The sequence below is a fragment of the Staurois parvus genome, unplaced genomic scaffold, assembly GCF_062004578.1.
Source record: "Staurois parvus isolate SC_StPar_1 unplaced genomic scaffold, SC_StPar_1.0 ptg000665l, whole genome shotgun sequence".
NCBI lineage: Eukaryota > Metazoa > Chordata > Amphibia > Anura > Ranidae > Staurois > Staurois parvus.
Genome location: NW_028318461.1, coordinates 237,094 through 253,949, shown reverse-complemented (window position 1 = coordinate 253,949; position 16,856 = coordinate 237,094). Strand labels below are relative to the sequence as shown.

At 42.0% G+C, this 16,856-nt stretch overlaps 2 protein-coding genes across 3 annotated transcripts in view; one reads left to right on the top strand and one right to left on the bottom strand.

Moving 5' to 3' along the window:
* CFAP210 (cilia and flagella associated protein 210) overlaps positions 1-3,432 on the bottom strand; it is a 30,901-nt gene extending 27,469 nt beyond the window's left edge. Inside the window, exon 1 of the mRNA XM_089651872.1 lies at positions 3,298-3,432. Coding sequence (XP_089507998.1) covers positions 3,298-3,364 — 67 coding nt within the window. The 5' untranslated portion in view covers positions 3,365-3,432. The remainder of the gene's footprint in view (positions 1-3,297) is intronic.
* A 54-nt stretch (positions 3,433-3,486) lies between these two features.
* PHOSPHO2 (phosphatase, orphan 2) lies at positions 3,487-13,443 on the top strand. Of its 2 annotated transcripts, none has more exons than XM_089651875.1 (2): positions 3,487-3,516; positions 12,329-13,443. In XM_089651875.1, the coding sequence occupies exon 2, from the start codon at positions 12,361-12,363 to the stop codon at positions 13,075-13,077; it is 717 nt and encodes a 238-aa protein (XP_089508001.1). In that variant the 5' UTR covers positions 3,487-3,516; positions 12,329-12,360; the 3' UTR covers positions 13,078-13,443. The 2 variants fall into 2 exon arrangements, with proteins under 2 accessions (XP_089508001.1, XP_089508000.1); XM_089651874.1 differs by lacking the exon at positions 3,487-3,516 and adding an exon at positions 3,535-3,982.
* The last annotated feature ends 3,413 nt before the right edge of the window (positions 13,444-16,856 follow it).

Genomic DNA, 16,856 nt, shown 5'->3' with positions numbered 1-16,856 from the left:
AGGATTTTACCCAAAATTTTGCCATGATTTTACCTGCAATTTTACCCGCGATTTTGCCGCTTTTAGGATGCATTTTTCATAGGTCATGTGACTCAAAAAACATATCAAAACCACAGCATGTGTGTGCTTTTAATGCATTTTTGCTGCTTTTCAATGCATTTCGGTTCTAGTTCACACCAATGCAGTTTGTGTTTTGTCCGTTTTGCAATGCATTTTGCGGGTTTTTTTTGGGCCAACTTGTTGCTGGTAAATTAAAAAAGCATGCATGACTCATAAAAAACTTAACACGTGTGTTTCTGAAGCATTTTTGCTGCATTTTCAATGCATTTCATGCCTGGTTCACACCAATGCAGTTTGTGATTTGTCTGTTTTGCTGTGCGTTTTGTGTTTTTACATGCATGTGTTTTATACATTTTTTGATGCATTTTGCATTTTTTCAAATTTGTTTTTTAATTTAAAAACAATTAAAAATGTAAAACACATCAAAATGTAAAACGTGTGCAATTTGCATTTTGTCCGTTTTACAGTGCTTTTTGCAATGTGTTTTTGATGTGTTTTTTGAATGTTTTTTTTCTTGGCCAACTTGTTGCTGGGCAGATTAAAAATGCATATTAAGGCGATGCCCAAAAACGGTTAATACCGTTTTTGGGTGTCGCACATCCAGTGATTTTGTTTGCGCAATCGCGGCACGTTTGTCACGTGGTAAAACGTGCCGCAATCACAGCAAAGGAGAGAAATGTCACCGGCACACCAAGGATCTCCAATGTTGGTCCGAAAAGGCTTTAATGAAGGTTTACATAGTCACAGCAAGTCAACGTTTCGGAGTCTCACAGAACCCCTTCAGCAATGAATTTCATTGCTATAAGCAAGCATTTTACTTGTTATTTTTTCTCAATTTTTTTTTATAACTAGTGTGGTGGTGATCAGAGACACTGACTGATGACAGTAGATAAAAAAATAAATAAAACATTTCTCCTTAACCGTCCCACGCAGATATGTCATATTTCATATCTAGCCGTTCAGCAGATGCTTCTGCATATTAATCTGCTAGTGTCTAGGCTGCTACATGCACAGAGGGTTGAAGAATCCTCCCTTTTAACATCGGAACTAACTTTGGGAGATAAGGCCCTTTTGCTCAGGAAACTTGATCTGCCTAACCCAGGACTTTTGGCAAGTACTCTCTCTAAACTTCTTTCTGTTATCTCTTTGCTGTGTTATTGCTCTTTGTATATTTATATATATATATATTGGCTACATCTTTTTCTGTAAATATTTTTATTGCACTCTTTTGACCTTTTAGTAATAAATCTTACTTTCTGAAAGTGTTGAACTGTTTCTAAAGCTCTTTAATGCGAACTAAGACTCCCTGCCTCTGAAGAGCGCTACTGTGTGTTTTAAAACGTCTGCATACATCTGTCTGCGGTGACATTGTGTATACAAATGATTATTCAAACATCATAGTGTTATTGCTGATATCGCCGAGTTTCCTCTTTCTCTGTACAAACAGGAGGTGGTGGCAGTGTGAAGGGTTAATTGCAAAATTAACCTGACCCAGTAACAATCGTTCTCAGGCTGCAGGCACACAGATTGTGGTCCATTAGCTGGAAAATCTTTGTGCAGGGTGCAGCTGGGCATGGCATTGTTAAGCACGTGACAGCGCAGTTTTAGATTGGCTAGTCCTTCGGTCACGAGTTTGGTGAGAAGGGCTGGGGTCTGACGCTGCCATCGTCACAGCTTATAGCTATGAATTTCATTGCTTTAAGCAAGCATTTTACTTATTATTTTTTCACAATTTTTTTTTACATACTGTCATACTGTCACCACTGCAAAACAGAGTCATAATATAACTGGTGTGGTAGTGATCAGAGACACTGACTGACAGTGGATAAAAAAAAATAATAATTTGTTTTCAATAATTTGTTTCTTTTTTTTATGATTTTTAAAACACACTGTGACCAGAGTAATACAATGTCACAGTGATCAGTATTTTTTTCTAACACATTATGATTGCTTATAGCAATGAATTTCGTTGCTATAAACAAGCATTTCACTGAATGAAATTGATTCATTCTATTTGTTTTGATTAGCTGTGATTGGCCCAGTCTGTACCTTGTGATCACTGTGACCAATTGCAGCTAGCAACACAATTGTATACAATGGATGGCATGAAAGGAAGTCATCCATCGTTTATAACTGTCATGTGACCTGCTGTGATTGGTCACAGCAGTCACATGGTACTGGCAACAGGCCGGTACACAGATCAGTCATCAGCTGTGCCCGATGGACACAGCTGGTGACAGATCTAGGACCAACGTGGCGAAGATCCAGGGGGACGTCATATGACGTCCCCTTGAATCACTGAAAGACACGTCCAGCTGGCATTTTCTATAGGCTGGGTGGGAAAGGGTTAAAATTCATTTTAGTGTATTTTTTCCAAAAAAATTGCATTTGAAAAACTGCTGTGCATTTACTGCGTGACATACAAAAATTGCAACACCCATCATTTTATTCTCTAGGGCCTGTGCCAAAAACAAAATAATAATGTTTGGGAGTTCTAAGTAATTTTCTAAAAAAAAAAAATGCTGATTTTTCCATGTAGGAGAGAATTGTCCCGGGAAGGAAGACGTTGATAATACTTGGTGATCCCCCATTTCACACACATAGTAGTTAGAATTCACTTGTATATGATCTGGGGGCCGGGGTGTGGCGGGATCCATGTGTTTAATAGGGGTGGAGCGTCCTGTTTATTATGTATGGAGTACAGGCGGGGATTATATGGTAACATCCAGCAGAAGATATAGTTATCCATCACTCTTCGGATCTACATCAGCAATAACCCGGTTCACACCGCAGCATTTTCCGCAGCGTTTTGCAGAAACGCACTACAGTCCATTTACCATGATTTCCTATGGGACACGTTCACATCTCCGTGTTTTCACCCAGTGCGGTTTTTAACGCAAAAAGTTGCGTTTTTGGTTCTATAGACTTCAATGGAAATGCTGCTGAAAAGCATGTAGTGCGTTTTTGATGCGTTTTTTGCCACTTTTTATGCGTTTTAAATCTGCCTAGCAGAATAAAAAAAAATAATTAAAAAACGCATCAATAACGTGGCAAAATGCGTGTGTAAAAACACAAAACGCACTGCAGAAATGGATCAAACGCAAACTGCAGAGGTGTGAACCTAGCCTAAAAATGATTTTTCCTCTATAGAACAGGTGACCCCCATGTCTTCCATTCTCCAGGGCCCAGAGCCGTGCCTCTTCCCTGCCAGCATGGAGCCCAGCCTGAGCTGCTCACCTGCCTGTCCTCTGCTGGAGCCTTTCCTCCGGCCATACTGAACCACAGGGGCGGACGCCGTCGCCATCACCCCGGATCCCAGCTCGCTCCTCTTCACTTCCAAGATGTTGGCGCGTCTCCTCGTTGCCTGGCAACGGACGAGTCTTCGTTGCTTAGCTACCAAGCCGGAAGTGGGCGGAAAGTGGTGGACACCACGTGCCAGCCGTTCGACGGAAGAAGGTGGGTGGAGCCAAGACTGAAAATGGGGCATACAGTATAGATACCACAATGAACGAGCGAGGAGACATAAGGATAGAATTAGAGCGATGCTGGTTATATTTCACTAAGTCTTTAGCTAAAAGATAAAAATCGATAATAATGCCGCTGGATTGTTATTTATTATGGCGGGGTGATCATGACTCGATCTGGCATTATGTTTGGGAATATAGTTCTATTTGTGTGTTGGTACTTTGCCCACAATAAAGATGGCGGACATGCTCCATTGACGTACTGTAGTACCTTTGCCCTGTGGATCATCAGAGAGCTGAGGCTGTAGTCAGCCTAGGTCCTAGGAGATAAAGAGGGGATTATTGCCAGAGTTGGCAAATACAGTCCAGTGTGCTTGGCAAGGAGCAAACTGATGAGAGAGAAGAGGAGGGGGTGAGATCCATATTACTGTCAGCTCTGCCTGTATCATCTCATCTGGGTGAGTGCCATCAACCCTGTGTAATCTGCAGACCTTCTGGAAGGGTTATGATGAATCAATAGACAATTCCTCAATCCCTCACCATCCTGATCACTAGGGTGCTTCCCCCTTTAGACTGGAGGGGATTCCTAACACCTGTCTGATGATGATTCCACAGACCTCCGCCCCTCTGCTGGCCATGGCTGGGATCATGGGCACTGCACTGATTATTAACAGTACCAGAGGAAAATAATCATCCCTTACAGTAGGGCAGTGCCTGCACTGTACAGGTTAATTTCTCATTCTGTCTAGGGGAGAGCAGACACTGATTTACTGATCTGATCCTCCACTGCCCCAGCAGATAGTGCTCCCCCTCAACCGGACAGTGGTCCGTCCCTTGGCATCAGCATGTCCAGTGCAGGGCTGTGGACCCTGCTCTGGTCTTGATGACATCAGAACCCTATAACACTGCAGTGTGGGGGTGCAGACGCTGCGGAGACTGGTCTAGCATTGGGGAGGAGCAGATAAGTATATATTTTTTTTTTCCCCTAGACATGATTAAGCAGTAACCCTTGCAGTGCAGGCATAGCCCCACTGCATAAGAACATTTTTTATTTGCCCGGAGTTGAGTTTGGGTTGGGTTTATACAAATAACAAACTCAACACAGGGCACATAAACCAAACCAAACCTCAACTCCGGGCAAATAAACCCTAACCCAAACTCAACACAGGGCACCTGTGTTGAGTTTGGGTTAGGGTTTATTTGCCCGGAGTTGAGTTTTGGTTTGGTTTATGTGCCCTGTGTTGAGTTTGGGTTGGGTTTAATTGCCTGGAGTTGTATTTGGGTTGGGTTTATTTGCCCGGAGTTGAGTTTGGGTTGGGTTTTTTTGCCCGGAGTTGAGTTTGGGTTGGGTTTTTTTGCCCGGAGTTGAGTTTGGGTTAGGTTTAATTGCCTGGAGTTGAGTTTGGGTTGAGTTTTTTTGCCCGGAGTTGAGTTTGGGTCGGGTTGGGTTTATTTGCCCGGAGTTGAGTTTGGGTCGGGTTGGCTTTAATTGCCCGGAGTTGAGTTTGGGTTGGGTTTATTTGCCTAGAGTTGAGTTTGGGTTGGGTTTAATTGCCTGGAGTTGTGGTTGGGTTTGGTTTATTTGCCCGGAGTTTAGTTTGGGTTTGGTTTATTTGCCCGGAGTTGAGTTTGGGTTGGGTTTATTTGCCCGGAGTTGAGTTTGGGTTGGGTTTATTTGCCCAGAGTTAAAGTCTTGTTTTTTTTTTCATACAAATAACAAACATTTCTATACTTACCTGCACTGCACAGTGGTTTTGCACAGCACAGCCTGGATCTTCCTTTTCTCTTGTGGTCCTGGCACCTCCCTTCTGTCAGGTGCCTCCATAGCAAACTGTTTGTTATGGAGGCAAGCGCGCTCCCAAGCCGTGGCTCTGCGTGTATATGCAGCTTAGCCCCACCCCTCCCTCTCCTGATCAGCTGTGACTGACAGCAGCGGGAGCCAGTGGCTCCCGAATCTGCCTCAGCCAATAAGGTGTGAGAGTCCCTGGACAACCTAGGCTCTCATTGACATTGCTGGATTAAGAGGGAGCTCAGGTAAGTGTTAGGAGGGCTGTTGCAAACAGAAGGTTTTTTTACCTTCATGCATAGAATACATAAAGGTAAAAAAACCTTGACACTTTGGAACCACTTTAATATTCTGGCCAGTACAATGCATTTACACGCAAACGCCATATGCTCATAAACACGCCTACATATTGCAGCATTATAGGTGTTTTTTTTTCTGCCAAATTCTGGCAGAAAATACTGCTGATTGTTTTCACAAGCCATTGTGCATGAAGCCTAGAGTGTATTGAAACCCAAAGGCACAAATGTAATACATTGCAGCTTACCAGTCCTTAGATGTGACTGCATTCATTTCCTTTTTTTGGATTTTTTTCCCTTTATTTTCACCTGGTGATCCAGCCAGTAAGTCCGTTATTTTTTAAATTCCTTTAAAAAGGAACTCAGCCCCCATATTCTTTACTGCCAATGAAGCTGCCATCTTAGCCTCTGATCTCCAGTGCGGTTGAGAGCACAAGCACCTGTGACAGTTACCATTCACGGAACGCTTTGAATGTGACTGTTTTGGGAAACTGTTAAATTGGTGATCACAGTGGTCATCTTTTACTCATTTGTATAAAACCTTTATCCCAACAGGAAAAAGAAACTTTGCTGTAACTGTTTCTAAAGTGTTAGCTGGAGTTCAGCTTCAATTGGTAAATTAAGTCCATCTTACCACTGGTTCACATCTGTGCGGGTGGTGCCACTGCAGATCCGCACAAAAATCCGTGCAGTCGCACCACCTGCACAGAGAAATGCGGACCCACGGGGATGTACGGGGGCGGATCCAGCTGGAGATTAAAAAAAGTAAAAAGTTGACATACACACAATACACTGTAATCTTAAAAGATTACATACATACATTACTGTATCAAACAATTTCACCTAAATTTTGTCCCTAGTGCTTTGTCCTGTGCCCTGCCTGCACTTTTACTGTTCTTTCTGCCTGGAAAGTGAGAAACGTTCATGGCGTCCAAAAAGTGTCCCTTTAGGTCAAAAGCGGTTTTAGACCAGCGATTAGTGAATTAGAATCGCTTGCAGAATTCAGCGATAGGTATTTTTTGGGATAATTCATCATCAGACACTGAAAACGATTCTGTGACTGAGCTCAGTGATGTACGAACTTGGCGCTCTATTTCAAATTTCAGTGTTTTTGGTTTGATTATATTATTGAATTTAAATGTATTATTATTATATTATTATTTTTTATAATTATGTATTATATTATAAGTTATGATTTCGTGTTTCAAACTTTATCATACCCGGGATGTTTACTAGACTCTTGTTTGGACAGATTTAAGTGAGTTATTCCTAAGAATTACAGGCCTACAATATAAAACAACAAATTTCCATGAAAAACAATGTACCGCTTTGACATTCAAAAATATTGATTAGTTAGACCACCAGGGAGGTTAATATTGTGAATGGCCCTTTGGTGATGTCAGGGGCCACATTTGAGGCCTTTTCTATCTAGTTGACATGGAGCTCAGTGTAAGAATTTTGGCAATATCAAGATGACAGGACTCCTGCGCATTCACAGGAATGACGTCATCGTGGCTTGGCCAGTAGAAGTGGCTGGGGATTGATACCCAGTAACCACCAGGCTGAAGATGTCATTGTCCAGCGGTAAGCTCTGGGACATCACAGCATGGTAGAGGAGGTGAGTGTAGTTCCACTTTAAGTCTAATCTAATGCTAGTCAGTATGAGTATTTCTGTTGTGGTGCACCATGATTAGGTAATATTACAAAACGTTGTTACATTTATTGCTGTTATCGGTTAGAAAACATTATCATTATTACCAATGTAATGTTGTTATGGCAACATGTCATTAAACATTCTGAACTGTCATGAATTCCTTTTGGGTAGCTGTAAAAGTATATACCTGTGGTGCACACGTTCTGCATTTTCAAGCTGAAAACTTTGTTTTAGCATTAGAAGTCATTGTAGAATCCCCGTCGGTGACTTTAGTGTATGACTGATACCATGTTTATTAGTCAGAGCTGTATGATTCCAAGCAGCAGGTATCTTCTATGTGTTAGATTATCATTCAAGGGTTACAGTCTACCTAAGGTACTTTGATCTGCTTTGGTTATAGATTACCAGGTCAGATGCTAATGATCATATGCTGTATACACATACTGTGCTTGTTTCTTGTACTGTACGTGCGCTGCTGCAGAACTTCACAGTTGTTTATATGGACTACATTAATAGGCAATACATGGTTAAATTATTGCTATCACTGAGTCAAATGATTTTGTTCAAAAGCACTGAAAGGCATAGATCATCTTTACCAAACACTGCTTATGGAGGAAAGGGGCACATAGGTGTAGATGAAAACAAACTGAATAGGTCTGAATAATGCTTTTGTTAGGGCTCATGTACACTGCAGTTGATAAACTCACATTTAGGAGCTGTTCAGCATTTTTTTCAGCAGCCCCTGAACTCACCCTCATGTTTTCCTATGTGTCCATGTACACATCTTCGTTTACAGGCATTAGAGTTTACAGTCGTTTTTTTTAACGCAGAAAACTTGCGTTCAGCAGTCGATTTTATCAGCGTTTCAAATGCAAAATGCTTGTAAACGTGGCAAATCGCATTTATAAGGGTTTGCGTTTGAAACCGATGCTGTCCAGAGTCTTTTTTTATCATGAAAAATGCATGCAAAGCGTTTTCAAGGTACTCAGATGGACAAAACACTGAACACAGGATGTTCCTACCAATCTCGTCCAATTCACACATCAGAACTCTCCCACTCTTGGAAACAAAAGATATGTTAATGAACATTCACACCTCAAATTCCTCATGAGGACCCCCTGCCAGGTGACTTTAATGACGGACTCCACCAGACACCTTTCCCACCCTTGAAAACAAAAGAAATGTTAATGAGCAACTCACACCTAAGCTAATCTCAACACCTACTGCTGTCTCTGCTTCTACTCTCTGTATTTCTCTGGAACAGTCTGAAATAGTTAATAATTTACCACTTTTCTGTGTATTCTTGGCATTTGGGAGGTTCTTCTGTGCGTATCTTTAAAAAATACTTCTAAACACAAACGCTTATAAATGCGTTATGCAAACGCGGCTAAACAGACATTTTTTAACCTACGTTTTCCAGCAGTCAGTTTCCATTGTTCAGAAGTGTCCCGTGTAGATGGGGCCTAATAGGTGTAAACCATTTAGGTACCTTCAGAAGCCTGAGTAAAAAAACTCTCAGAGAAGGCATCTTCCTGTTCTGTTTTGTTGCTAGGATGTTGCTAAGACACGTCCAGCTGTTGTTGTTCACCTCCACCATCACAGGAGTGAGTTCTTTCTCTGATTCAAACCCCCTCACATGTTCTTTTCTCTCCCCTGACACAGTGGGGTTATTTACTAAGATTGGAGAGTTCAAAATCTGGTGCATCTATGCATAGGAACCAATCAGCTTCCAGGTTTTATTGCCAAAGCTTAACAGAACAAGCTGAAGTCAAAGAGGAGTTCCGTTCCGTCCCCTCCCAAAAATTAAAAGTCAGTGCCACAAATACTGTAGCTGCTGACTTTTAATATTAGGGTATTTAGGTAAGGTATCCAGGGCCAGTGGTATCCTCACCCCGAGCTGATTCTTCATTCGGCTGTCGGGTGCTGGAGCCGCCATCTTGATCAGCTTCCAGGTTTTATTGTCAAAGCTGAAGCGGATTGGCTACCGTGCACAACTGAACAAGATTCTGAGTGCTCCAGCTCTAGTAAATCTCCTCCAGTAGGTCTGAGCTAAGCGTTTGAGATCTCACTCCTGTGATGGTGGATGTGAACAGTAACAGCTGGGAGCGTCTTAGCAACATCCTAGTGAAAACACGGCAGGATTGGATGATGTAATCTCTGAGAATTTTTCAGTCAGGCTACATGAGGTAAGTAAATGGCCTACACATATAAGAAGGGCTTAATTCAACTTCATCAGAGCTGCACAGTTTGTTTTTATCTACCTGCATAGGCATTTTTTGGTAAAGGTGAACTATACCTTTAAATTTCATCCAGAACTGTGTAAAATAGGTTTATTACAATATGTATGTTTTTGTTTCACTGAATGAAAGCCACATTCACAGTTAGAGTTTAGTTTGAAAGATTTTTATCCATCCTGCTTCTTTAAAATTTCTTATCACTATGGTTTGAAAATGAATTTTGGTTTAACCCACTAAAATTGAAAAGACGTTCCCAAGGCAAAAATATTAGAGTGAAATTCAACTGGTGAATGGCCAGCTGTACACTCTTTTGCCACTTCTATCTTGGGTCTAGTACAGCAATGGGCAAACTACGGCCCGGCGGACCTTTTAATCCGGCCCGCGGAGCGTGGCAAACATTGGCTGTCAGGATGTAGGCGGGGCAGCGTGACGAACTCCTCTCCTCTCACAGTCCGCCCTGAAGACCGAAACGGCGCGGGAACACGGCGAGAGGAACGTGCGGAGCAAAGGTAAGTGAATTGACACAATATGGGGAATGAATTACTATGGGGGATGAATTACTATATGGGGGATGAATTACTATGGGGGATGAATTACTATGGGGGATTAATTACTATATGGGGGATTAATTACTATAGGGGGGATGAATTACTATGGGGGATGAATTACTATGGGGGATGAATTACTATATGGGGGATGAATTACTATATGGGGGATGAATTACTATGGGGGATGAATTACTATATGGGGGATGAATTACTATATGGGGGATGAATTACTATATGGGGGATGAATTACTATGGGGGAATATTACTATACTTACTATGGATGGCATGGTAGTGGCTGGGCTGGCCAGCAGCTAGTCCGGCCCCCGGGTCCAATATATGAACCCATTGCGGCCCTCAAGTCAAAAAGTTTGCCCACCCCTGGTCTAGTAGGAACCCCCTTTGGCCTTTATAAATGCCTAATTTCTTTGTGTCGTGAATGTAAAACCATTCTGGAAACTGTCTCTCTTCAGGTGTTTTTTTTTTTAAATGGACCTTAATAGGTCTTGTGTTAAACCTGAATTCCAAGATTTCAGCCACTTTTTAAAAAGTGAAGGCACACTGTGAGTTGAGTCCAAGGAGGTGCATGACATCCTGGATCTATCTTTATTATTTACAGATGACAGGTTTCTTCCTCTGCCAGAGAGACACTCTGGGATCTGAGAGGGGAGAGAAGCACACAGAGCAGCTGTGCCCTCCTCTCCCCTCTGCTTCCCATTCACAGAAGACTTTGTATTTTGTGAATGTGTTCACATAATACTAAGGATTCTATGATTGTGCAGGAGGAAGGAGGGGCAGACAAGGCAACTGCAGCGACTAGACTGTTAAAGATGCAGAGATCAGAAGGATGAGTATTGGGTTCCTGGAAATACAGCAATAGCAGATTTCTAGGAGTACTATAAACCTGTCAGATATAAGTAATAGTGATAAGTCCAGAAGGTGTCATACACATCCTTGGACTTAAAGCGGAGCTCCACCCAAAAGGGGAAGTTCCGCTTTAAGGACTGCTCCCCCGATCCCCATTAAGGATTGGCATCTTTGGGGGGCAGGGGGAGCTGGTACCCGAATTTGACAGGTACCCGCTCCCACTTCTGGTCCAATCACCTAGGCCAGGGGTGGGCAACCTGCGGTTCTCCAGCTGTTGCAGCACTACAAGTTCCATCATGCCTCTGCAAGTCATAGCTGTAACTGTCAGTTTTCTAATGTTGCAATGCCTCATGGGAAATGTAGTTCTACAACAGCTAGAGAGCCGCAGGTTGCCTACCCCTGGCGTAGGCGATCGGAAGCAGAAGGTGTCCTCCCTCCCTGTAGTCTTTTGGGACACGTGACAGGTTCCAGAAGACTACAGGACCATTCATGAAGCTCAGCGCTGCTTGCGCATGCGCAGTGGGTACCCGGCTGTGAAGCCGCAAGCTGTCACAGCCGGGTGCCCACACTGAAGATGCCGGCCTCCTGGAATACAGGACGGCCGGTAAAATGGGCTGCAGGGGACACATCGCGAGACCGAGGGACAGGTAAGTGGCTGTTTTTTAAAAGTTAGCAGCTACAGTTTTTGTAGCTGCTGACTTTTATTTTTTGACAGGGTGAGTGGAACTCCACTTTAACTCATAGTGTGCCTTCATGTTTCATGAAGGAGTGGAATTCCTGTAATTCAGCTTTAAGGTCACTGCTAGTATCCAGCTGGATACTAAAAAATAGTCAGAAAACCACCAATGAGGATTAAGGGCCCATATGAGGCCATGATAGGTCAATGATGTTGTACGCATTCCCATCCCTTTGTATACATGCAGCTGCAGGGTGGGAACTTTTCCCCCCGCAACTTATTGGCCTATCAGTAACTGCGAAAGATGCGTATACATGCACACAGTTTTTTTTTTATAGGTTAGACAGTAGTTTGAATGAAAAGCAAAGTGACAGATGCCTGCATCCTGATAAGTGATGTGGATGCAGAGATCTCCCCCGCAGTGCTATTGTATTCTGACAGCAGGCACTCTCTCCCCTCCCCCCCTTCCCATCAGAATACACAGATCAAATGTTGGTTTTCCAGCATGACCGTTCATTAGAAGCTGGTCATGCTGGTCCTGCTGAACTGGCTGAGTTTCGGTATGTGTGCACGAGGCTTTACTTCCGGATTCAGACCAAACCCAAGCTCATCTCTACTGAAAGAATCTGCTTGGCATGTAACAAAAGCATTTAAAGCATTTTGCTCTATACCTTGTGTGACAGACAAAGTGATAACCATTCAACAACATGTTTACTTTGTTGTGGTTTTTTCTTTTCCTGCAGGCCAACTCAAAGGCATCAGCCCAGTCACAGAGATGAAGACACTGCTAGTTTTTGATTTTGACCACACAATTGTAAATGATAACAGCGACACATGGATTGTCCAGTGCGCCCCAGATAAAACGCTCCCGAATGTGTTGCAAAATTCATATGAGAAGGGAAAATGGACAGAGTATATGGGCAGGATTTTCACCTACCTTGGAGAACAGGGTATTCGAGAAGATGACATGAAAAGAATTATGATTGCCATACCATATACGCCAGGCATGACTGAGCTTCTCCATTTTATTGGAGAGAACAAGGATCACTTCGATTGCATCATCATCTCTGACTCAAATACCATCTTTATTGACTGGATTCTGACGCACGCAAATGTTCACAACGTTTTCGATCAAGTATTTACCAACCCTGCAGCCTTTGATCGGTTCGGGAACCTCACCGTCCAGAATTTTCATGTCCATCACTGCTCATCCTGCCCCAAGAACCTATGTAAAAGGAAAGTATTAGAAGAATTTGTAGCCAAGCAGACCACCAATGGGGCTCAATATTCTAAAATAGTTTATATTGGCGATGGCAGCAATGATCTTTGCCCGGTAACTTTCCTGAAGAAGGGAGATATTGCGATGCCGCGGGAAGGTTATTCACTGCAAAAGCGTATTGCTAAGGAGATCGAAATAATTGATTCCTCCATAAGTGTATGGTCTACGGGCAATGAAATACTGGCTCATCTGAAGCTACTGTTGGAGGAGTAAAACTTTAGTATGACATGTTTAATTATTTTTCTCACTTGAAAATGATTTTAAAAGGTTTCTCCTTGCATATACAGATTTGTCTTGATTTCAAGTTTTCCCTTCAATGAAGCAGATAATCATCTAAATTCTCTTGTGATTGTCTGGCAGCAAGCAGCTGAGGCATCCAGTTATATAGATGTAATTGAACTACTTGCACCTGTTTCCTGAGACAACTGAGAGCAAGAAAAAAAATTGCAACTGTGAGGAGGAAGCTGTATTGATTGTCTCAGCAGGACTTAAAATAAAAGTTTAATATGTTTATATTTTTCCTTACCTGGTTCTTATTCCCCTTATCAACATACTAAATAAATGTTGCAATAAAACCTTTCTGTTGTCACTACATATCTTATTTAGATCCAATGACATCATCACTGGGTCTCTGTGTTTCCCTTTGAACTGCAAACAGATCATGGCTTCCATACTAATCTCAAAACCCCTAAACCCAGAATCAAGACGTGGGCTGGCTCCTGGCAGAAGTTAAACAAATATCCAAATGCCTTGATGGGTGGATGTCAGGCTGGTGGAGTGGACGTTTGTAGGCAAACTCCATTTGCAATAAGACCAGACTAGGTAATGCTTGCATATTATTATTATTATTATTATACAGGATTTATATAGCGCCAACAGTTTGCTGAGCGCTTTACAAAATTATTATGAGACTGAGCCTCCATGAGCTCATTGTACAGTAAAATTAGAGTAAGAAATTTTAGTACAGGAGAGGAGCCTCCTTTTCCTCCTCCTTTTCCTCCTCCTTTTCCTTTTCCTTTTCCTCCTTTTCCTTTTCCTCCTCCTTTTCCTTTTTCTCCTCCTCCTCCTCCTCCTCCTCTTCCTCCTGCTCCTCCCAGTATATCAATGTACTGGTATAATAAACAATGTTTGGTGATTTATCTTTTATTTTGTTCAGGAGTTAAGAATCGCACAATCCACTATAATTCTCCCTGCTCTAAATGTGCATTAATAACCATTTTAAAGCTCAAGCTTAGTGAAAAAAATATTCTTTGGGAAAAAAACACCAGGAATATTACTTACCTGTAAAGAAGTCTATCCCATGCCCTGCATGGGAATGGTTCCTGTAAAAATCCACTCCTCACTGATGCCGGTCCTCTTCACAGTGCTGAAATTCTGATGCTGCTGCATGACTTAACTTCTTGGATGCTTGTGTGTGAAGATCCCCTCTAGATTTGTGAAAACGAAGAGCAGGAGGATTTCTACAGAAACCATCATCATGCATCCAGGGTCGTAGGTCCGTACACATGATTTTATTTATGCAAGTACCAGTGTCTACCCATGTGCCATCATTGACTTCTGTGGGTGGCTGTATGCAGCACCTTTGGCTCCAAGGTGGGGGAAATATGCCTGAATGTTACATTCTGTGATCCCAGGTGCCTGTGTTCATGAGGTTATTAGGCCCACAGACACCAGAATGGAGTGTGCTTCAGCATATGTTTTTGAAATAGACTTTCAATGCACAAATAGTTTTTTCTAAATGTAATGAGCAGAATGTTTGCAACAGTGCACTGTAGTGCAGGCGTACTGCAGTGTACTGTATATGTGTAGTGCAATGCACAATAAATGGCAAGGCAGTGCACCACAGCCTGCCTATACAGTGTGTTATTGTAAGATTTGTTGTGATGTGTGTTGTGGTTTGAATGAACCCTTTTAGTTTAGACCTACCTGTGGATGTTCTTTAACCACTTGAGCTCTGGAAGATTTAACCCCCTGCATGACTAGGCAATTTTTTGCTATTTAGCACTGCGCTAATTTAACTAGTAATTGTGTGATCATGCATTGCTGTATCCAAACAAAATTTATATCCTTTTTCACACAGATAGAGCTTTCTTTTGGTGGTATTTGATCACCACTGGTCATTTTTTTTTTTTTTTTTCGGGGGGGGGGGGGATTGGGGGGTTGTGATATAAATGAAAAAAGACCGAAATTAAAAAAAATCTATATCTATATTTTTTACTTTCTGCTATAAAACATATCCAGTAAAAATGTAGTAAATCAAATTTCTTCATAAATTTTGGCCAAAATGTACTCTGCTACATGTCTTTGATTAAAAGAAACAAAATCCCAATTAAGGTATATTGATTGGTTTTCGTGAAAGTTATAGGGCCTACAAAGTATGGTGATATACTGTATACTAGAATTATTTTTTTTTATACTACTAACACCAGTGATCAGCAACTTATAATGGGACTGCAGTAGTGCAGAGGGCAATCTAACACTAACTGACACTGGGGGGGGGGACTGAATAACTGCCACATTAGCAGTGACATTACAACAGTGATCAGTTATAATATTGTACAGTGTCACTGTACTAATGACGCTGGTTTGGAAGGGGTTAACATCTAGGGCAATCAAGGGGTTAAATGTGTGCCTAACTGTGTAAAGTGTGCTGATTTTACTAATAGATCTCTACGTTTCAGAGATTGCTCCATCTGTACAGAGCTCTATGTTGGTTGTCAACACAGAGCACTGGACTGTGATTTTACACAGCCAATCAGCAGGCCCCGACCGTGAATTATTGGCTGGGACTTGTTGACAGGCTCCTGCCATGTACAGTCACAGCAGGTGCTGCTGCGGGGAAGTAGGTAGCAACGTACAGGTACGTAGCTTTGCCTGCATTGTGGGCAGGCAGTCGCTAAGTGGTTAAGCACATTTAGAAATGTCTTATGTGGGTGTTGAAGAGTCTGTGGATTGGCCAGTATGAGCAGTGCACTTAGTGAGTATGTGCTGTACTGCAGTATAGGGACAGGTCCCTGCACTCCCACCTTGAATATGTTATTTTTGTTCACTACGGATAAAGACAGTTTTGCAAATAGCTTCCCAGGATTGCTTCCAGGTCCTGAGACCACAGCACTCTCCTATACAGTATACTGCAGCCAATTTCAACCAGGATGCCATGGAAACCTAGAGTACCTCCCAGAGGTTGCTTTGCGTTCCTTAAGTTGATTGACCTGATCTGATGGTGCCTACACAGTTCCAGGTTCAAACACCACCTGGCAGAGCCAGCAGCATGACACCAATGATATTTTCACTTGTCCGACCACCTATGTAAAAGGTGGCATTGTTCCCATTGACCACCAATGTCAGGGACATTTTTCCCATTTATCTTTGATAAATTGTTTCTGTAAAATATGGACATTTTTTAGGGGTTCCTCTGGGGTAAAAAGATTGAAAGGCTGATATAATGAAAGTATAAAAAAGAAATGGAGAAGCTTTGCAGCATAGATGTATAGCATGATCCATAAGTACAGAAGAAATAGATTACAATCACATACATAGTTACATAGTTAGTCTGGCTGAAAAAAGACAAAAGTCCATCCAGTTCAACCAAAAAAAAAAGGAAAAAAAAGTTATAAACCTATACCCACGGTTGATCCAGAGGAAGGCAAAAAAAACCCCCAGCAAAGTATGATCCAATTTGCTCCTGCAGGGAAAAAAATTCCTTCCTGATCCCCCGAAAGGAAATCGGATATTCCCTGGATCAACTTTACCTATAAATGTTAGTAACCAGTTATATCCTGTGTATCTAGGAAAGTAAATATATTAGGATGAGATCTGCACAAGTGGCTTAAATAGAAATAGACTTTCACAATAGAATACTAGGTTTGTAGAGCATTGTACATGGAACAGAGATGTATGCAGGGTTCCCTTTACTTGGTTGATTATTTGCTCACTCTGTGCTGTGCACATCTGTTAGACCATTTGGGGTTAATTTACTAAAACTGGAGAGT